This window comes from Odontesthes bonariensis, chromosome 24 (genome assembly GCF_027942865.1).
Source record: "Odontesthes bonariensis isolate fOdoBon6 chromosome 24, fOdoBon6.hap1, whole genome shotgun sequence".
Taxonomy (NCBI): domain Eukaryota; kingdom Metazoa; phylum Chordata; class Actinopteri; order Atheriniformes; family Atherinopsidae; genus Odontesthes; species Odontesthes bonariensis.
In genome coordinates this window covers 14,857,211-14,878,840 of record NC_134529.1, presented here as the reverse complement: position 1 = coordinate 14,878,840, position 21,630 = coordinate 14,857,211, and the positions used below count along the sequence as shown (strand labels likewise).

Sequence of the window (21,630 nt, the reverse complement as noted above, 5' to 3'; positions counted from 1 at the left end):
GCCAACAATTCAAACAGAAAGCTTAACTCAAACAATCCACAAAGGTTGTTTGGTGTCCTGTGTCAATTCCGCTGCTCATCGGGCTCCAATGGAGAGATCATCTTGACAAACAGAGCGCTCACTCTGAGGTGTTTTCTTGGAACCGTGCCTCTCGGCTCACTCGCCGACGTCATGACGTGTTGTAGCGGGCCTCTCCAAGGGAGACGCCGAAGATCCGGTTTAACTTTTGTTTTCTGTGGTAGTGACAATCTCCAACACAAACGATCTTCGTTACTATGCAAAACAAGCACGTCACTGACGCGAAGAGGTTGGGCGTTGCTATGGTGACCAGTAATGTTCAACAAAACAAGAGCGCGGGAAACAAAACAGGAGTCCTCGAAGTTGAATTGATGCACTTTGGCACAATAACATACTTACTAACCCTTTCTAAGTTAAATAATGGAGTGCTGGCTTTGATTAGAACTACTTTATTTAAATAACAGCACAGTCAGTGGCCTGTATTCTTTTTAGGGAGTTGCTTTCAGGGACCTCCCGGAAGACCCTTTGGAAAGTAGCTAAAGAAAGAAAAGGAAAACTATTGTAAAAAAAAAATAGTTTTACACCCTTCTAGCCTTCTACGAATGTCCAGTATAATCTGACTGACATTTTTTAGAAATACTTCTATAAACCCAAGTTTAAATTAACTTCTAGTTAACACACAAAAAATGCCGTCAAATGTAGGCCTACATGAGACTAAAATGTTCCTTGAAACACAAGAATAACCCACTTAACAGTGAATTTGAGGGGAAAATAAAGTCTAAATGTTGGCTGAGTCAACCCTGCATCTCACAGACTCCGTGCAGCTGCTTTATGTAAACCACAAAGGAAGAGGCTGAGGGTTCCCTCAACCACAGCTGTAGGGGAAAGACCTTTAAGAACTAGCCTATGTGTTCATCTTTAAACGTGCTCCGAACTGCTGTTGTGGAAAAGTACACACAGCAAACCAGTTATCAGCTCACTCTGCGACTAAACACACCCTTGTGTTGCACACAGAAGGTACAAGTACAGCCTCCAGGTAGAAAACACGCATGCAGCCTCTTTTGCCCTGACATGCATTTTTTAAAGTTCTTGTTGTAAGCTCATGCAGAGCTGTTCAGGACTGCAACAGGCATACTTTTGTGAACCATGCCAATAAAGTAACTTTTTTGCTACAAAGAAAAAAACAGATTTAAAACAGTCATTTATAGCACTTTCACTTGGTTTGTTTATCCTCATATTTTAACCCATCATTTATTATCTAATTCATTACTCTAAAATGTTTGGGGGTTTTTTTGTAGTGGCATATTTTGTATAAGCATGTTCCAAATAAAGAACTCAGAAGCTGGTAGACACTGGGTTTGTATTAACGTGTTTTACTTCATAAACTGCTCTGTAAGTAAACTAGGCAGTAGGATTTAATAAAAACGAGATGTTGATTTTAAATTAAAAAAATAAATAAAAGGGGGACAGCTGCACAGCTGGGACAGACGCCTTGGATTGTTGAAATAAATTTTAAAAACATTTAAAAAACAAAAAACATGAATGGGTTTCTATGCATCGGTTTGGTACATTTAGGTCAGAACAGTCTGATCTGGTTGTTTGGTGTCATATTTGATGTTCTTGTGTGAATAAGTTGCACCCTTACTGGCCATCAACCCAGTTTCTCGGTGTTCACAACGGCCTCTGTGTTTGTTGTCTTAGATTACGTCAGGTCGCTGCCCGGCCAATCTCAGATGGTGCATTTCCCATCAAGATCCGCCCATTTTTACAGGATGCACCATATATGGTAAATGACGTTTCGGGGATCCCGTTTCTGGAATATTCCATTTCTTGACAGCAGCTTTAAAAATATTCTAAACTCTTCGCTTTCGCGACTAAAATATAGAAAACGATGCCTCAAGTTGTCAAGTTTGACCGGGTGTTCTGAAGTAAGAGTGGTAGGATATTATTTCGGCGTTGTCATGTGAGTGTTTGGTTGGTTTTCTCCACTCGGTCCGGTATGGAACACGCCCCTTTACCTACGTCATTCTACAAGGCTCCGCTATAAAAGCGCTCTGAGCTCTCAGAGTTGGCACTTTAACTTTGAGTAGCACAGCAACGACTACAGGAAAACGGGAGCAGCACCTTAAAGAGTTTCTAACAAACTTACTGAAGGGATTTCCCACAGCTCAAGTTTACATTCCACCTTCAGCAGAGTTTGTTTGGATCTTCCTGCTTCTTTTTTAAAAAAAAAATTCTTCTGGGAACGATGATGTTCACCGCTTTCAACACGGAGTGCGACTCTTCCTCGCGCTGCAGCACCGCCTCCCCGTCTGGGGCAGACAATCTGGGATACTACCCGTCTCCGGCAGGATCTTACTCCAGCATGGGATCCCCCCAGTCTCAGGTATGTCAAGTCAAATATCAAACATTTACATGTTACATGTGACGTTTCAATGTGTTGTTGCATACAATAATTTGCTGCGATGGGCGAAAGCTGATTATAACATTCGCTAAATATTCAAACTCATTCATCTTGGATGCCAGTTTTGTTAGTGACAGATGTAGGATGCGTGACATAGAGGTGCAGCTTCTGTCAAGCTGTACTTGAAATAGCATGTTGACCTGCGCTGCACACAGCGCAAGACAATCTTCATCCATCCACCTGGAAACTCCATAGAGAGCGTGTAACGTCATAGCTGACATCACAGGGATATTTTTAAACAGTCCGGCTTTTCTTAGAACCTCTGCTGCAAATAAAATAATAAATAACCAGACAAACGTCCTAATGATCTTTATTTCTTTATTTCCTGCAGGAATTCACTGACCTGACAGCATCAAGTGCCTCCTTCATCCCCACCGTCACTGCTATTTCGAAGAGCCCCGATCTGCAGTGGATGGTCCAGCCTTTGATCTCCTCAGTGGCCCCTTCTCACAGAGCTCAGCCCTACAGCTTGAGCCCCAGCCCTGCCTACCCCAGATCAGCCATGAAGTCTGCAGCATCCAGAGCTCACAGCTCTACCAAGAGGGGCAGAGTAGATCAGGTGATTAAGAGCAGATCATGTACCCCAAGTGTTGCATAATGATTTTCAGTTTCACTGTACATTTACAGAGCTGGAGTCTCTAACGTCTTTGCTTTCATTTATGTGCAGATAAACTCTGAGGAGGAAGAGAAGCGAAGAGTTCGCAGAGAGAGAAATAAGCAGGCAGCGGCCAAATGCCGCAACAGGAGGCGAGAGCTCACAGACACCCTGCAAGCTGTAAGTATCTCACCAGATTTACTGTCGCTCATCAAAATGTCTTTGCTGCCAGAGCTAATAGCAGTGTGATCCAACAGCCAACTAAATGCCACTTCCTCTTTTTCTCTCTCCCTGGCAGGAAACTGATCATCTGGAGGATGAAAAATCCGGTCTGCAGAATGACATTGCCAACCTGCTGAAGGAGAAGGAAAGGCTTGAGTTCATTCTGGCTGCCCACCAACCCATTTGCAAAATCCCCTCAGAGCTGGAGATGGACTTCCCCATGTCTTCCATCTCTCCCACCCACTCCTGCCTCTCTCCTGCCGTGACATCCCAGCCAGAGACATCCATTATCACCTCCAGCCAGCCAACCTTCACCTCAACCTCCAACTCCATCTTCTCCAGCACCAGCTCCATCCTCTCCACTGCCATTGTCTCCGACAGCACGGTCAAAATGATAGACCTGGAGGCCTCCGTCCTGGAGGAGTCCCTGGACCTGTTGGCAAAGACGGAGATGGAGACGGCCCGGTCAGTGCCAGAGGTTGACCTGTCCAACTCCCTCTACACCAGTCAGGACTGGGAGCCGCTTCATGCCTCAACCAACAATACTGACTTTGAGCCCCTGTGCACACCTGTTGTGACCTGCACTCCAGCCTGCACCACCTACACGTCTTCATTTGCGTTTACCTTTCCAGAGGCTGACACCTTCCCCACCTGTGGCACTGCACACAGGAGAGGAAGCAACAGCAACGATCAGTCGTCTGACTCCCTCAGCTCACCAACCCTGCTGGCTCTTTAAAGACTCTTCCTGAAAGATTAAATTCTTCCTATCGGGCACATTTTCTTGACACGTGAGATAGATGTGCAGATCACAGGGCTATGGAGCGGACTTGTACCAGGAAGCAAATTATTTATGATTTTTATCTGCCTTTATCTATACTTGCCTATTACACCAATGTAGCAAGTTAATAAGCATGTTTCAACTAATACCAACTAGTCGTTCTATGAGTTCCTATATGATTTCATGGTGCTAGATAACAAAACTCGTTGTGTATTGATGTGTGTTCGGAGCAATAGTTATTATTTTACCCAGTTTGTTTTTTCTGGTCAATGGAATGTGAAATGTTTGTGAACCTTTGAAACTGGCGTGCTTTGTCTTAACCATGGTCTGAGTGGTCTATCGGAGTATGAGGTTTTCTGTGAAAACATTAATGCTTTTAATTTATGAAATTTCAATTTATTTTTTTACACCGAAAGCATAGACAAATGTTGTTTGTAAGACATGTAAATAAAAGATAGAGATATTTAAATTCAGTCATTTGTGTGAATGAATCTGTTCCCCTCCTTTCACGCTCAATATATGTATGTGTGATAGAACAGCCAAACCGAGACCCAAGCCTTCAAAAGACAATTATGATCATGTCTAAAATTAGCCTATAGGGATAGCAGTATTTTTCCCTGCACCTCCACTAGCTCTATTTATTGTTCCGTCTGTTGCCAAGGCTAAGTGTACGTCAGGGCTCTTACGTCAGTGCGTTCTTTCCATTTTTTTTCTTTTTCTAATTTGCAAGCCATGCGTGATGACGTTTTACTTCCTCGCCCAAATATAGAATTGTACGGGGAGCCGCTGTTGCTGTCTGACGGCAGCAGAGTAGACTGCGCTGCGAGAGGCTCGGACATGTTCTTCCGCAAAAAAAAAACAACACACGCATCTTTGTGTGCGGATTTCCTTCACAGTGGAAGACGCTTTAACTGTTGGCGTGTCCGCTGAAAAGAGGAAGACATGTTGCATTGCTTCCGTTTTGAGGCCATAACTCGTTGCGAGACACGCTACACGCATTCAAGAGGAGTCGCAAGAGCATCCGAAAGCGGCGTTTCAACCACGATTTACGTCGGCGTGCTGGAGGTGGTGCACTTTACAACGTGTGAACACGTCAAACTGTCACACGTCAGTCAGAGACGAGCCGTTAAAGCGCGGTGCAAGCCAGAACAATTCTGATAAATGTAAAATCCCAGATTCTTTACATGCACCTCTTTTGCGATCGGCTGCTTCAACATAAATTTGATGTGCAGCAGCTCATGAAAACGTCTAGGAAAAGGTCACAGATATAGATATCTAATTGGAAATATGGTGATCTCCTGACCTAATTTGCAAACACACTTGATCATGAGTGTTATCTTTTGCTCTGCTTGTGCATCAATCATATATTAAAAGTGAAGGTCTGCAGAGAACCTGAAATATTATAAAGACGCAGTTCATTGTCATTGTAATCTTGAGTTTTTTTTTCCATTCAGCAAAGAAATTATTCCATTTGTGAAACACTCGTGTTTTTTTGTTTTTTTTTTGCGGTTTCTCCACCGCTTTTACTTGTCATTCGCTTACCACACCTGCTCATTTAATCTTTTAACAGTATTTCACCATGTACAGAATCACCAGATGACAGGTTGCCCAATGGCACAGGAATTGCGTGATGGGTGTGTAAGGGACACACTCCTATGAAGACTAGTATCACACAATAACTAACCAGCTGTGACGTAGGAGCCCTTCCAATGTGGTCACACCCTTTTGTGCAACACCACATTATGCTTCCTATGTGGACACAGGCCTGCTCATCAAAGCCCAACCTGAAATCGAACATGTTTGGTACAATTGGAGTGATTCAACTAGAAAGCTCACGGACTATCTTGCTCGTGCTTGCAGAACACTTCTAAAATGCTTTGATGAACCTGTGCTTTAACAGATCCTCTAATTTTGCTGTTGCTGTTGCATAACAGCAAGATTCTGAGTATTTGTTTTCCTTTTCACTTGAGCAAAAGCTCCTTTTCTTCATAAAAAACAAAAAAACAAAACAAAGGACGAGCTTCTATGTGCGACCATGCAGTGCCAAACATATCTATTAATATCTCTTTGCAGGGCCCAGGGAGATGGGGTAGCTGCAGAAATAGCAGGTGCCTATTGCTTCTTTTAACATCAGCATCAACAGCAGTAAAATTAGACCACTGTGACGCCAACCTGCGTCGGTGCTGCAACCCAGGGGAGTAACCAGGCAGCGTTCGCCGACAACAGTAAGAGAGGAGGGAAATAAAGCAAGGCGAGAGGAGAGGAGAGGAGAGGAGAGGAGAGGAGAGGAGAGGAGAGGAGAGGAGAAAACGATGAGCAGAAGAGGACAGCAGGGAAGGAGACAGACAGAGATCCCTGCCTCCGTGTAATTGAGAGAACGGTGACGATAAAAGAGCCGAGACGACAAGTGCTCAGCTAGGCTTTGTTTTCACAGAAACCCATCCCCTGGTGCTTCTCTTCAGTTGAGAGAGGAAATGAAAGCTTTAGTAAACCACAAATACTTCAGTTTTCCCCCGTGTGGTCTGTTTTGTCTGCGGGGACAAGGTGACAGTTATTCAGTAGTGCATTTACAGTGAAGTCAAATCACCCTCCCAGAGAAGCAAATCTCAGTTAAGGATCTGTACGAGCTTCTTTTCGGTGTTCAATGGGCATGAGCAAGTTCATCTGACACAATGCAGGCATTTCTAAAGACCTGTGTGTCATTCATTGCAGTTCATGACAAAGCACATTTATGTCTAAACTCAGTCTGGAATTTGTGCTGTTATCTGCGCACGTCGTCTCGGTTTGTTTATCCATTCAGTCTCTCGAAGATAACGAGCACCACTCATAGAATGCCAGCAATTAGTTGAAGGGTGTGTACACTTGCGTCAGCAGGCTTTTTTTTTTAAGGAAGTAGTTTACACTGGGAAGTCAAGCAAGCGTGCAACTCTGACACGGAGCCAAGAAGTAATAAAAAGGTTGGTCAATCGATAGTGAGAGGAATTCTACAAGTGGCGTACAGGTTGCCTACTGTAGGTGAAATAATTAACCCACAATAAGTCACAATGGGTTTTGACGATTAAATGTGTTAGTTTTATTTCAGAATAGTTCAAACGTTAAAAAATATAGATTTCCTTTCCAGTCTGAAAGCTCTGCAGCACAGCGAGTGTGTGACATGCTATTCTCGGAGGTTATTTGACGTGCTGAGCTACAATACTGGAGAGATTTCGCTGTCCAATAATTACTGTTCACCTAGTGCCACACTCTCTTCACAGCAGCGTGTCCTCGTCGTGTCTCATGGGATCAGTAACAAGGATGTTTCCCTGGAAACTGGACAGCTACATCATATATAATTAGGTTATCCATAAGCTGTTGAGAGAAAAAACACTAGCTTTTGAGATGTTCAAAATACCCCCAGCCAACACAGCGTACGTCTGTTTAGTAATCCGGATTTTACGATGGATCATTATGCAATTATAGAATATATGTCTTTATAAAATATTTAGTCATCAGTAAGAGAACTGGCAGCTGTTTGACTGTTTCAGAATCAGACCAGCCACTTCCCATCTAGCGTTGCCCTTTATTCCGCAGAATAAATTAAAGTGGGCTGTGGTTTCAACTACCTTGAACTGATGTGTATGCACAAGCCTTCCCACACACTGCCACTCAACGTTAGTCTCACAAAAATGGCCATTCAGACCCACTAGGGGGCCCAGGTTAAAAAAAAATCAGCAGTTTATGTAAGACTCCCACCAGAATAGTGTAAAACTTATGGTTGCCTCAAAATAATTTCATTGAGGTGGCTCAGTTATTTTGTAAAGAAAAAAAAAGAAAGATTTTAAACTGTTTCTCCTATTGCTTACAAAATTTGGCACTCAATTATCCCTGAGATAAGAGTGGAGATTCATAGGATGTCTTTTAAGCTTTGTGTAGAAAGGATGCCATTCCCGATCACACCTGAACTTTCTCCAGAAATCTGACGCTCAGCTCATCCCTCAGAGAGCCTGCTTGTACCTGTTACTGTATAAGATTTGAGAAGGCATGTGTCACTCAGCTGCTACTGACATCAGGTACAGACAGTGGATTCAGATGAATGATATCAAACCTGTTCAACCATAACAATTGTTAGTCATTGTTTATCATTGTTAGGAAGAGAAATTCACAGAGTATTCACAAAGTAATTCAAAGTGCACCTTTACCAGCCACCGTTTAAAAGTAATACCATACATGTTAATAAATCAGTGCTTATACTCCAGCCATATGAAACTGTATAAATGTATGCTTTCAGAGTAGCTACTCTGCAGAAGAAGTACTTTTACATGGTGTATTTTTAAGAATATTTTAAGTGTATATTTTTCAATTTTAATAGTTTTTATCCCCTTCAAAATCAGTGCTTCCTCAGCATGATCTTAAAAGAGGCATGAGGGTTGAAACTTACATACGGAGCGCGAATCTAGCGTGATCTATAGGCAGAAATGCAAATTCCATTTAGTCTTACATTTTCATTGATGTAGAATATTGTGAAAATGAGAAATATTAAATATTCATGACTTTATAACAAGCTGTTCATATTCAGAGATGCTGAAGATTTGGGCTGTACAATCTGAAAGCCAAGCCGCATTCTAACCACTGCACCCGAGCTGCCTCCTCCTCTTTAAAACAAGTTCTAGCATTGAGACTTTGCAGATGTGCGCCCGATTCCATAACAATCCGTAACATCAGCACATTCCACACACGAGCATAATGAAGGAAAAACAGGGACTTGGCAGCATCAAGAGGTGGAGCTTCTGTGTTAGCAGCACAAGAAAAAGTTTCAAATAGAATAAGAAAAAAAAAAATCACAATGAGTGTCCCAGTGGGCCTGCTCTTTTAATGATGAATATAAAATGTAAAGATGCTGGCATGTCTCTGTGCACATTCTTTACTTAAAACTGGCTTAGCTCATCCACATAGACCTGAACATTTTCTGGAGACAGTTTTTTTCTCCTCTGGTTTACACCAGAACAACATATAACCTGCCCCATACTTGCAATCAGTTTTTTCCTCTCTTCCTCACCACGGTAAACATGTCTCCAGAGGAGGTTTTCTCCCATTTTGCACAGTTTCAGGTTCTGTTTACGTAGGCTTGATAGCTTCCATGCTCTAATCTCATCACAATGTAGTCACACCTGAAGAAGTAAGTGCTCTTTGCCTGACATTTTATTTTTCAAAATGGCACATCCAACAACAACTTTAATAGATAGTCATTAAGTTTACTGCCTTAAGTATTTGCTGCTTGACTTAAGGGAGAAATCATCATCATTAAATGAGTACGTTAAACCAAACATAGAAGGAGGGTTCTTCTCTTGTCATCACTGGGAGAAAAAAAAACGTACATCAGAGGGGATTTAGATGTGCGTATACTGGGTGCTGACTGAAAGATAAGTGGGTACTTTGTATACTCTCATATACTGGCCACTACACCACAACCAATGAGTATGTTTCATAAGTTGCAAAATTAATCATGTGTCAAAAGCTTTACGGGGGCCAAACGAATTTATTCAATTGACATCTGGACTTTGCGGATGGACCGGAGCGTAGTTTACACTCCACGTCAGGGGCGGCGCTGGAGCTCTTAGTGAGACCGGTTGTGGGAGCTGGAGCTCGGTGTTAAGCTGGTTAGCTGGCACGGGCTGGTTGGTCGGTCGGTTTCTGGTAGCCATGGCTCGAATCACTGCGCTACTGCTGCTACCGGTTCTTATTGAATCGGTGTTTTCAATTTCATTCTTTTTACCGGTCAACTCAAGAAAGTGTTTACGAGAGGAGATCCATAAAGACGTCCTCGTCACGGGGGAGTATGAGATCACCGAACAGGCGAACACCAAAACTCATCTGAAGGTGAGCACAGACCTGCGGCCAGCTACGCTTAACTCGACCAAGTTTACTGAGGCCGTAAACGCTTGTTTCGTTATGCGCCTTTGCTGAGGCCATGTTGCAACCACAATTACAAGTCGTTTCCTGTAATAAGTGATGGTTAAACTGTCAATGGGAGCAAGTGAAATGTGTCGCAGCTGTTGTTAGCATTGATGCTAGGCTAGGCCCGGATACCTCTTCTTCCTGCTTTTACCAGCTAATAAGCTAGCTAGCAGTCGTCAGTACTCGCTAACGTTTTTCTGTTTGGTTATTTGAACGCAATTTGCCTTTTAACTCAAACAATAATTGCCAAATAAAAACACACCTGCTCTATCACCAGTTGTGTGCATTTACTTCATAGTATTTGTGTGTCTTATTTAAAATGGTTTCATTGGTGTCATCGTGTCGGCTCTGCTGCTGTTACACGTCAGTCTTACCGTCCATTCAGCTGGCTAAGACAAGCTAGCGGCGTTAGCTACTAACACGTCAACTGCAGCTTGTATGACAAATTATTTAAACTAAGCAGGTCTCAAGATTGTCCCCTTATAACAGACAAGGGCGTCGGTCCTCACGTTGTAACATCACAGAAAAATGCCTTTATGAAAAGGTGGTGACGTCCTTTTTCTAACAGCTGCCAGTTCAATGCTTTGTATGCAATGTAGACAGATGTTATAACTGCAAAACACTGGCTATGTGATATGATTTAATTCGCAGGCATTTTGGGGGATTAAGTAAATTTTGCATTGGAGATCCTTGAACCACAAAAAAGATTGTCTTTAAAAATGACCCCAAATCACTTGTATGAAAATATTGGCACTTCATTCTGTAACGGTCTGCTCAGCTATTATTTATAAAATCATTTTATGTAACTTTGTAGATCACAGACTCTTCCAGCCACACTCTTTATTCCAAGGAAGATGCAACAAAAGGAAAGTTTGCATTCACCACAGAGGACTATGACATGTTTGAGGTTTGCTTTGAAAGCAAGTCGCCCATGGGTAAGTGTGTTAATCCTAACAACCCTGCAGCTCACAGAAAACTCCATTATACATGATTTAAGTATGCATACACCAAAGGCATTTAGTTTGGAGGCAATCTTAGACAAATAGAAAGATTATACGTGCAATAAATAACTTTTGTATTATGGTTATGGACATGCAGCTTGATAGAAATGATTTATGTGATCAGTGATTCTGAAGAACATTAAAGACATCTTGAGTAATGAGGAGAAAGCAACTGTGCTGTGTTTGTTTACATAGTGCATTATGTCAACCCTGTGTTGAATTTTGTGTTTCACTGAAACGTATGCGATATGAAAATCTGCAGGAACTGGAAGAGTGCCTGACCAGCTGGTCAATCTGGACATGAAGCATGGTGTCGAGGCCAAAAACTACGAAGAGGTAAGAGTCGGGTGGCTGAAGTGTCCGCTTGCTGTTGTGGAATGAGCTACATGCCAAAATAAGAAGTGCATTGTAGACGAGCTCACTGCACGTAGGAAATCGATAATGCGGCAGGGATTTTCCAGGAAACTGTTTTTGAGTCCTCCCCGCTTGATTAATTAGAAGGTTAAAGGATCTTTTTAATCAAATGCCAATATTTTCAATGATGATTGAAGTCCTGGCTGGTGCTCAAATGTCCAGTAAATTAAATACTTCAAGTTGGTATAACATCCCTCATTTAACAGCATTTTATTCGATGGAATGAAAAGATACCGAAGATATGTAAACCACTTCCCTCTAAATGCTGCTCAATATTGAAATAATTCAGAATATTTTTTTAGTAAATCAATGTTTGTTAGTAAGTTTGTTAATCAGGTCCAGTCACTCATTTACTTGCTCGTTATCGCAACATAAGTGGTGCCTTTGTTTCCGTTGTCAGAGCGTGAGAATCATGAACTGTTTACGTCAGAAAATATAGTGACCGAATGTTGTGCATCATAACATTATTTTGGAGTCCTGTTGAGAATGTGGCTGCCTCCGGCAAATTTCAGTAAGTACCGAAATGATAAGTCACTGAGCTGAGGATCACCTTCCCCACCCACACATAATGTGCGAACCTTCCATTCTGCTCATCGAGACGAATGCGTCGGTGGATGTTCGGAGCTCGCGAGGGCATTCCTGTCTGTGGGCAGGAGTGTGGAGCTGAAGCTGCGCGTGTGTCTCCTACGTCAGTGGATCCATTACTCTGGACAAATTTGCAAGGTTTTCAGTGGAGTGATTACTTAAAAGATTTCATCATAAAATCTCAGCTTGACAAATGCAAGCAGTTACGTATTTATTTTGCTCTTTACATTTGAACTTTATTCAGACCACATTGAACATTTATAGTTATAATTAAGGTCATTTTTTTCCATATCAAAAGAGAAATTAAGTATTAAACTTACATTATTAGATATGTTTGGAGTTTATACATATTTATTGCAAAGTGGTCAGTCACACGGACTGAGGGGTAACCTGTTGGCTGGATAGTTTAGCTTAATTGTTGCATATAATGAGTATTAGTGGACCATAGGGGTCTTTGTTTTTGTGATTTGGATGTTTTATTTAAAACTTCAAGATAGAAATGATGACGAAACAGAAAATCCACAAAACTAAGTACCACACACCTGCGGGGTCAGAGTACACATGCATATTAAGACATGGTTGGTCAAACAAAAGTGAAACAAAAATTGCAGACAAAAGGGACACATGCGGGGGAGGGTCTAAGCCTTTCGTGACAGTGGTGGTCAGAGCATTCTGTTTGGAGAATCTCAAAATTTTGCCGTTTCAGTCAACCATTTCTAATGGGCTGCTTCAAGATGCACATAAGAAATATTGATGGTGACACAAATTATGTTGACCATCAGTCAGCGCGGCACAAACTCTCCTCGACCATAACATTTACCCCAGTTGTTGTTACCTTCCAGTAATTTTGAAAGCTGTGATAAACCCAACCAAGGTGATAGAAAAATAAAACCTTTTGGCACACTTTGTTTTTCCAAACATAGAGTTGGAGCCAAAAGAAACCTTGAAACACACCAGTGACTCAGGACCTCCATTACTTTAACCCAGCTATCGCTAACATTAGTTTCCATCTGCAATGGTAGCGTTTCCTGCCTTTGTTTCACGTATGGAATCTTATCGGTTATGTGATATTATCCATGTTTAATCTTGTTTTATATTGTTTCTCCTTGACTTTTATCGCAGTCTCTGTGGCTCTAATCTCTGTTAAAAGCTTTCTGTGCAATGACCATTTTCCCTGGAAGTGTTGAACACTGACAAGAGTTTCAGTCTGTAAAACTGTGGATCCGAGTGATTTTCCTTTGGCATTATCCGGTTGTCTGAGATGTGGTTCTCCAGTCTCCAAAGTTTGATGTCACATTTTCCAGTAAGATTAATGCCAAATGAACTCTTCATAAGCTATACATGCTAATTGATTGCTGCTGCTTATATTATATAGAAGTTTTTCCTTAACAGAAAGGAGGATTGTGCTATAATGTAGAATATCCAAGTTATGTAGGTGAATTGACCTGAATTTTTTTTTTTCAGAACAATTTTTAAAATGATTAGTTTTAAACAGTTTGACTTGTTGTTTGTGAGCTCGCCACAAAACGGTCTTGGGTAGGACTGCTCCGGTTCACACAGAGTTCAAATGGCAGCGTTCTCGCCTTCCGATGTGAGCAGGAATGCAGGGCAGAGTTTAACGCACTGTGTTTAACGCACTCGCAGCTTAAGAGTGACCCCTGCTGGACAAATGATGAATTACTTTACCCATTTCTGCCGTTTGCATACGAGTCATTCGGTTGTTTCAGTAGCCTCTGTTTTGTCCCTCCAGATTGCAAAAGTGGAAAAACTGAAACCTCTTGAGGTTGAGCTGAGGCGACTGGAAGACCTGTCGGAGTCCATCGTGAATGACTTTGCTTATATGAAGAAGAGAGAAGAGGAGATGCGGGACACCAATGGTATGAAGGCACAGCACATACCTGATCAGCGAGGAGCAATTTGTTGATCTTCTAATTATTAACTGATAGCAGATGGTCTGTTGTCTTAGGAAGGATTTAAAGGAAATAAAACTAATGGAAATTTTAATTGTAATTCATTGTGTTGACAAAAGTCTAACTCGTGGCCCAGTAACATGACTCGTCTCTCTCACCACTTCAGAGTCCACCAACACGCGTGTGTTGTACTTCAGTGTATTCTCCATGTGCTGTCTCATCGGGCTGGCTACATGGCAGGTCTTCTACTTGCGGCGTTTCTTCAAGGCAAAGAAGCTGATCGAGTAGAGCGACTCCTCCGGCTCAAAGCCTCGAGGGACCGCTGCCTGCCGGTCAGCCAACACATCCCAGCATCCACCCTCCTTGGACTAGCTTCAGCAAACAACAGCAAGTGGGGTTGAGGGGCTCAAAATCTAGTTTTCAAGGTCGAGAGAAAGCACCAAGAAAAGATTCACCTGCTTATTCAGTGGTTTGAAACATGAAAAGCTCTGCAGGGAGAAATGCACTGCGAGGCATGGAGGACGTGTAGCTGTTCACGTTTCTTTCTGCACTGTCTTTGAATGTTGCGACTTACTCAATAAGAACTTATTCCGTCAATCAGTTGAACCGTGGCTTTTTGGTTTTGAGCTCAGTTTGAGTGAATGTGGATGTGCCATGAGTGAATGTCTTTGCCCTTCTGTTGATATACACATTCTTTGTCATGCCAAGCAAAACTAGATCCTTGGTGCCCTTTTATCAAGTGAAGGCTCTTTGAAAATGTGGTTTGTTGTTACTTTAAGACAATTTGCAACCACTGAACTTCTGTGTTGTCACTTAATTTGCATACGTGTTCAGTAGCTAAATTTAACCTTGTCCTTAGTTTTTCATATCGTAATTGCCACTTAGTTGCTTCTACTGGTATATTTCTGGGAGGTTTTGAGTTGGCAGAGTGATATTCTCTTAATTGTAAATTAGGTCACTTCTTTGAGCTCTCGCATGTTCAGGTGTTGTTTTTGAAACGCCCATCAAAAGTATCCAGAAACCAAAAATCTTGTTCATACACCCACATGATTTGTATCATAATACTCACACATATATATATTTATGCAAGTTTCTCTTGTCGGGAGCGCAGTGGTTGGTGGTTGTGACAAGAATGGAAAAAGCTATCCAAACAATATGCCCTTCTCTTTACACTGGTACACTTAATTTTTTCTTGTGAATTCTTGTTTCCGATAACAGTACTTGCAGATCCATCCAGCGTTGTTTTCCTTTGAGATGTTTTGAGGCTTGGGTCACATGAGTGTGGGTGGTTGCAGATATTCATATTGTTTTTGACGGGGATTAATTAAGGCTGTCCTGGGTACATTTTTAACAATGAACATGCGCGTTGTGCGCGGTCAATGATTTTTATGTTGACTGATAAATTTTGTAAATTTGTGTTGGGCTTTTATTCAATAAAAATATTGGATGGATTTACGTGGGTCATGTGTATGTTACTGGTTCCTAGTTTTCAAGATAAAGAAAAGTTAATGTATACCTTTTAATTAATAATCTAGTACTTTTCACTGTTTTCTGGAGCCTTTAATGAGAGTAGGATTTCCAACTATAGCTAATATAAGGGCAAATGATTCCCTATCTTCAAGAATAATTCATTTTTTTTTATTTATTAGGATATTAATGCACCACTATAGTTACTGTTATGCTGCACCACTAAATAAAGCCTCCAAAATACCGAACACGTCCATTTAAAGGAAATTACAAATGACTGCATTGGACTACATTAGTTTTGACAGTAAAATAACTGCTTTACAGCTGGTCAAGAACTTCCACATGTACTATTTTCAATAGCACATATTATCTAAAAGAGTATTCACAGTCAGAATAGAAATGTTCAAAATTGATTAAATTAATCAATATATTATCTCTGATTTCATAACAGTTTGCCTCAATGTTGTCAAAGAGAAACACGAGGGTTGTCAGGCTGTTCTGTGCAGACACTTGACGAGTGAAATCCAGAGCAAGGCCATCATTTGTGGTGAGTTAACGAAAGCTTTACTCGTAGTAAATTGTTTTGCACAACGGCAATTTGATCCCTGCGGCTTGCTGTCACGCACTGTAACGTTGATGCAATACCATGTGGAGCAGTCCACCAATCAGATAGAAGCATGAGCATAGTTACCCGGATGTAATTCACAAGCATTTCCCTGTCGAAATAGTTTATGCTGGGAACACTTTTAGTTCTTATACTGACACCGAGGCGGGTTTAATAACAACCATGCCCGGCCCGTACAAAGAAACAGACCTGACGGAGAGAGTCGAAGCTTTTCTATCCGACCTGAAGCGTGGAGGCAGCGGGATGGGACCTCTGCGGGCCTCGTCGGAAACAGCCCGAGAAACGACGGCCCTGCTCCGAAAAATTACAGCCCAGGCCCGGTGGAGCAGCGCAGGTGCTTCATGCTACCCTGTTTACATTTGATTCTGACATAACAAGGGAGCATTAAAGTAATATGAAAATCTGTCTTGGCTGTTGAACAGCTGTTGCAACAGCTGCCAAGAGTCTGGTAGCAGTTTGATGTCAACTTTTGGTTTGAAGGATAAGGATTGAATCATGGGAGTGGGCAGTATGGTAGTCTTAATACAGCTAAGTGAAGTCTCAAATTAAATATTTTGCTCAGTATAATTAGTATCTTTATTGTAACATGTTTATACAGGCATGTTGGATCTTTATTAAAAACGGTAAAGACGCGAGAAGCCACGGGATTCAGTTGTCATCATCTGTGGCATCTGAACGTTTTCTTTTTTCAGGCGATTTGATGGAAATAATCCGGAAAGAGGGGAGGAGAATGTCTGCCGCTCAGCCTTCGGAGACCACAGTTGGTAAAATGATCAGAAGGGTGCTGAAGATCATCAGAGAGGAGTACGCCAGGTGAGGAACCTTACAGGTCTAATAGAAGGACAGCCACTGAAGATCAATCTCTGAACTGGAAAGGTTACACATCCCTGTTTCCAAAACGGTTAATACTATAAATCCAATTTATGACAGCTCCCTATTTTCCATCCAAGCCTAAAAAGTTCTACCCTAATTATAAATTCTTTTTTTTTTTAACCGTTATTAAAAATTTTAGCTCCTTGTTACATCTCTCTTCAAACATTTTCCTTTTGTTAAGATCTCTCATCATAATACCCTGCTGTGTCTTTACTTTTATACGATCTGCTTTGCTTAAGTCTGTTATCCACAACAGGTTCATAAACTGTGAACAGTGTGTATCTGGAAGTTGAGACCTTAACAAGTGAATGTATTGAACCTCACTTAGTTTAAATTTGATTAGGCTAAATTGAAGTGGATGCCCATTGGTTGTTACCCAGGCAGCAACTATTCTCGCTGGGTGTTCACACATTTAATTTTAGTTGGTTTCTTATGTCTCGAGGAGCCTGTCGAACTTAATTCAACATTTCCAGTGTTACGAGTGATCTGTGTGAGGTGCATACAGAAAGATTCATGCTTAGAATTGCAGGTTTATTCCATTGATTCACCACATGCTTTTATCCAAAGTAACTTGCTCAATATCTTGCTCAAGTTGGGGATTAAACTACCAATATTCCAACTGAAAGACGACCACTGTACATCCTGAGCTACAGCTGTCCCACTTATAGCCTTTCCACCACACAATGTTAGAAATTTAGCACTTATGCATAGTAGCTTGACTTTAACCGATTCCTGTTATTTATTTTTCAATTTTCTTCTTGTTGTTGTTAATTTTCTCCCTTCAGGTCTCGTGGTAGCAGTGAAGAGGCAGACCAGCAGGAGTCTCTCCACAAGCTGCTGACCTCTGGAGGGCTCAGTGAGGAGAACTTCAGGCAGCATTTCGCTCCCCTCAAGGCCAACGTCATAGAGGCCATCAATGAGCTACTGACTGAGCTGGGTGAGCTGTTGTTTTGTTTTGTTTGTTTGTTCGATAGCCGACCGTCACAGAGCACGAAGTAAATAAGCTGTGCTGCAGCGGCGCGCGTCGATGACTTTATCCCAAGTGACCCGGGTGTAGAAAGCCCCCAATAACAACAACACGGCAGCTCTGAACTAACTAATAGTATGCGTTCATTAATTCATTCGTCTTTAAGTATTGGTGAAATAAAAACAGATATTGCCTTTTTTAGAGGCTGTATTGTCTGTGCCCCGTTCACTCTCGTTATATAGATATACGCAGATCTCGATTGATCTAAATAGCGGCCGAAGGACGCCAACTTTCACCAACTTGTTATCGATGAGTATATGAACGTATTTTATGCCAGAAATAAAGTCCAGTTGGTACTGGTCACTCTTTTAGGTTTAATTTTCCGCGAGTCATGTGTGGAACTGGCTGTTGTGGTACTGATGCTGGATTAACTGATAAATGGGTAAATGCCAACATAAAGCAGCGATATAAAACATTCCAAAAAATACATCATTGAGTAAATTATATTTATGCTCACTGTAAGGAAATTGTCAAACAAAATGTCAGGGTTGTGCTTTTGCAGTTTCTGAGTTGACTTCATACACCCAAATATGTGTTCTCAAGGTCAGGAAGTGATTTTTCTTTTCCAACAATATGTCCCCTTTTAGCAAAATGAATGAGTTTAAAAAGTTTATTTTTTTTTTTTTTTTTTGCCCTGTCACTGTTGCCTTTTTCAGAGGGAACAACTGACAACATTGCCATGCAGGCCCTGGAGCATATCCACTCCAATGAGGTCATCATGACAGTCGGGCGCTCGCGTACAGTGGAGGCCTTCCTTAAAGACGCCGCACGCAAACGCAAGTTCCATGTCATCGTGGCAGAGTGTGCTCCCTTCTGTCAGGTAGCTCATGCACCTCAAAGAGGAAAGAAATGCAATTTGTTTGTGTCGAAAGACATTACACACTTACTATTTTGGTTCCCCTCCTAACAGGGACATGAAATGGCAACAAATCTATCAAAAGCTGGCATCGAAACGACTGTGATTGCAGACGCTGCCATATTTGCAGTCATGTCTCGGGTCAATAAGGTATTTACCCCCAACAGAAGATTAAAAGATGGTCCCATGAGGGCATGCAGGCTAACCTGCGTGATCATCTCTTTGCAGGTCATCATCGGTACGCAGACAGTTCTTGCTAATGGGGGTTTGAGGGCCGTCAACGGGACGCACACCCTCGCCCTTGCAGCCAAGCACCATTCAACACCACTTATTGTCTGCGCTCCAATGTTCAAGCTCTCACCTCAGGTAAGAAATACTCCAGTCTGTTAGATTTCTACTTTTTACTTTTAATGCAAATGATGAAACTATTTTCTGTCTGCAGTTCCCAAATGAAGAGGATACCTTCCATAAGTTTGTTTCACCACATGAGGTGCTTCCCTTCACTGAAGGTATCTTTTCAACAAAACGCTTGCATAACATGCTCCTACTTTTGATCCTTCAAATTAAAACTTTACCTTTTGCAGAATAATATCCTTGAGTTATATTTTGAAGAAGTCACAGTTTATCTTTTCCATTACAGGTGAGATCCTGTCGAAGGTGAACGTGCACTGTCCGGTTTTTGACTACGTCCCTCCCGAGCTCATCACACTGTTTATCTCTAACATCGGAGGACATGCGCCGTCATATATTTATCGACTGATGAGCGAGCTTTACCACCCAGAGGACCACGAGCTTTAGTCAGTGTAATTAATAAATGAATTAAATTAAATGATTGATGCTGTGTTTTTTTTCCGTTTGTAATAATCTGGTATAATTTTCCACTCTTTCTTGAAATGTACGTAAAATATTTCTAGTCCCGCAGGAGCTGAACAGTCTTGAAAAATAGTGGTTTCAGAAATTTGAAATGCCTGGTGTTGATAGAGAAAACTTTTAGAGGTTATTGCACTTTGAAAAGAAACACTCCTTCATAAACCTCTACATTCTGCACAAGAAATATAAAATATAAAAACCTGAAAAGAAGCGTTCAGTGAGGCTGATCAGCTGTCCTCCAGCAGGAGGTGCTGTTGAGCGAGCAGTGCAGCCGTTTTTATGAATGTTTTTACTGGGAATAATTAATCAGGCGGTGTCCGTCATCCAGCTGCGCTGCTACTGTTTCCGAGGCAAGGCAAGGCAAGGCAAGGCGACTTTATTTGTATGGCACAATTCAACAACAAGGTGATTCAAAGTGCTTTACAGATGCATTAAAACAGTAGAAATAAAAAGCATGATTTAATTTTTAAACAAAAAGAAAGGAATAAGAACAATAGATAAAATTAGTAGTTGAAATATGATTAAGTTTTGAGTTTATTCAAATGCAGCTGAAAATAGGGTTGTCTTCAACCTGGACTTAAATGCACTGAGTGTTACAGCTGATCTGAGGCATTCTGGGAGTTTTAGCACAGCTCCGAGCGCAGCTAGTTTGACGCAGTTTTCCATATGAACTCTTGATTGTTCATGTTTCTTGATGCGTTCGGAGAGGTGTTTCAAGTCGGTTTGTCCTGACTTTGTCCACGTTAAATCACAATTGTCACTTTTAGAAATAATGCAGGGAAAACAGAAAAGTGCATTGGCTATTCCACTGCCTGTCAGCCATGACTTGCACTCAATCTCTTGCTTTTTTAACCTGAAATCTGCTGTTGGGGCAATATTTCCAGTGCCCCAAGACCATAAAATTGTGCGACACTGATAGGCCAAATATTTATTAATTTGCCCTGGCAACAGTACACGATTGGCTGTTTGGCTGCACTGCTGGGGGCTCTGACCAGCGCCCCATGACAGAAACGACTGTCTGCGGAAATTCGCCGGTGAATGAATGCCAGTACGTGGGAAATGTAGTGTATATCATTCATATTGCATTTAGGCACACAATAATACGTAAACCGACATTTTTAACAGAATTTGTAAAAATATATTGGGCGGACCTGATCGGCCTGACTGGTATGTAGCGCTGTGGCTTTGGCTTCCTCGTCCAGCCATGGTGAGGTGCTCGTGCCTGTTTTGTATTGCAGGGCAAAGGATACGAGGCAGCCTATAGAGAGGAGAGGAGGTCCTAAAGTTGACAGACTTGTGTTCAGAGAACAACCTGGCTCTGAACACCAAGAAAACCATGGAGATCATTGGTGACTTCAGGAAGCACAGCACCAACCCTGCCCCCCTCTACATCAACGGCGAGCGAGTGGAGAGGGTCCACTCTTTTCTGTTCCTCGGCATCCTCATCTCCGCCGACCTCTCCTGGGCAGAAAACACCAAAGCGGTCATCAAGAAGGCTCAGCAGCGGCTTCACTTCCTGAGAGTCCTCAGGAAGCACAACTTAGACTCCAACCTGTTGCTGACCTTTTACCGCTCATCCATCCAGAGCGTGCTAACATACTGCATTACAGTATGGTACGGCAGCTGCACCATGGCAGATAGGGAGAGGCTTCAGAGGGTAGTCAAGGCAGCTCAGAAAATCATTGGCTGCCCTCTCCCTTCCCTGACGGACATCTACACTTCCCGTTGCCTCAGCAGAGGAGAAAACATTGTCAAGGACAATTCCCACCCCTTTTGTACTATATTTTATTCTTTTATGTCTAAAATTGTTATATTTTATATTTTTCATATGCTCATGTCTGCACTGAGAAAGGAGATGCTTTTAATCTCATACTTGTATAGTGACAATAAAAGGCATTCTATTCTATTCTATAACCGAGCAGCAGCAGCACACCAGCTAACCTGCGAGAGACAACTGCTGCTTGGTCTTTGGCTTTGCTTGGGCCTTGTTT

At 41.9% G+C, this 21,630-nt stretch overlaps 3 protein-coding genes across 3 annotated transcripts; all 3 read left to right on the top strand.

Annotated features, from left to right (window-relative positions):
• Window positions 1–2,094: 2,094 nt before the first annotated feature.
• Window positions 2,095–4,550, top strand: LOC142375361 (protein c-Fos-like). Its single transcript, XM_075459360.1, has 4 exons — window positions 2,095–2,404; window positions 2,814–3,041; window positions 3,150–3,257; window positions 3,376–4,550. The coding sequence occupies exons 1-4, from the start codon at window positions 2,267–2,269 to the stop codon at window positions 4,033–4,035; spliced, it is 1,134 nt and encodes a 377-aa protein (XP_075315475.1). The 5' UTR covers window positions 2,095–2,266; the 3' UTR covers window positions 4,036–4,550.
• Window positions 4,551–9,696: 5,146 nt separating this feature from the next.
• On the top strand, window positions 9,697–15,372 carry tmed10 (transmembrane p24 trafficking protein 10). Its single transcript, XM_075459003.1, has 5 exons — window positions 9,697–9,933; window positions 10,826–10,946; window positions 11,275–11,348; window positions 13,762–13,888; window positions 14,088–15,372. The coding sequence occupies exons 1-5, from the start codon at window positions 9,757–9,759 to the stop codon at window positions 14,207–14,209; spliced, it is 621 nt and encodes a 206-aa protein (XP_075315118.1). The 5' UTR covers window positions 9,697–9,756; the 3' UTR covers window positions 14,210–15,372.
• Window positions 15,373–16,065: 693 nt separating this feature from the next.
• On the top strand, window positions 16,066–19,598 carry eif2b2 (eukaryotic translation initiation factor 2B, subunit 2 beta). Its single transcript, XM_075458794.1, has 8 exons — window positions 16,066–16,347; window positions 16,706–16,826; window positions 17,672–17,823; window positions 18,570–18,733; window positions 18,824–18,919; window positions 18,998–19,135; window positions 19,212–19,278; window positions 19,410–19,598. Exons 1-8 carry the CDS (start codon window positions 16,176–16,178, stop codon window positions 19,565–19,567), a joined length of 1,068 nt encoding a protein of 355 aa, XP_075314909.1. The 5' UTR covers window positions 16,066–16,175; the 3' UTR covers window positions 19,568–19,598.
• The last annotated feature ends 2,032 nt before the right edge of the window (window positions 19,599–21,630 follow it).

What these genes read in the sequence shown, in the direction of transcription:
- LOC142375361 (XM_075459360.1), top strand. Translation starts at nt 2,267, where the DNA reads ATGATGTTCACCGCTTTCAACACGGAGTGCGACTCTTCCTCGCGCTGC. An exon ending in TGGGATCCCCCCAGTCTCAG is followed by an intron (nt 2,405 to 2,813) that starts GTATGTCAAGTC and finishes TATTTCCTGCAG; the next exon opens with GAATTCACTGACCTGACAGC. An exon ending in AGAGGGGCAGAGTAGATCAG is followed by an intron (nt 3,042 to 3,149) that starts GTGATTAAGAGC and finishes ATTTATGTGCAG; the next exon opens with ATAAACTCTGAGGAGGAAGA.
- tmed10 (XM_075459003.1), top strand. Translation starts at nt 9,757, where the DNA reads ATGGCTCGAATCACTGCGCTACTGCTGCTACCGGTTCTTATTGAATCG. An exon ending in ACACCAAAACTCATCTGAAG is followed by an intron (nt 9,934 to 10,825) that starts GTGAGCACAGAC and finishes GTAACTTTGTAG; the next exon opens with ATCACAGACTCTTCCAGCCA. An exon ending in GGAGATGCGGGACACCAATG is followed by an intron (nt 13,889 to 14,087) that starts GTATGAAGGCAC and finishes TCACCACTTCAG; the next exon opens with AGTCCACCAACACGCGTGTG.
- eif2b2 (XM_075458794.1), top strand. Translation starts at nt 16,176, where the DNA reads ATGCCCGGCCCGTACAAAGAAACAGACCTGACGGAGAGAGTCGAAGCT. An exon ending in GGCCCGGTGGAGCAGCGCAG is followed by an intron (nt 16,348 to 16,705) that starts GTGCTTCATGCT and finishes TTCTTTTTTCAG; the next exon opens with GCGATTTGATGGAAATAATC. An exon ending in TGAGCTACTGACTGAGCTGG is followed by an intron (nt 17,824 to 18,569) that starts GTGAGCTGTTGT and finishes TGCCTTTTTCAG; the next exon opens with AGGGAACAACTGACAACATT.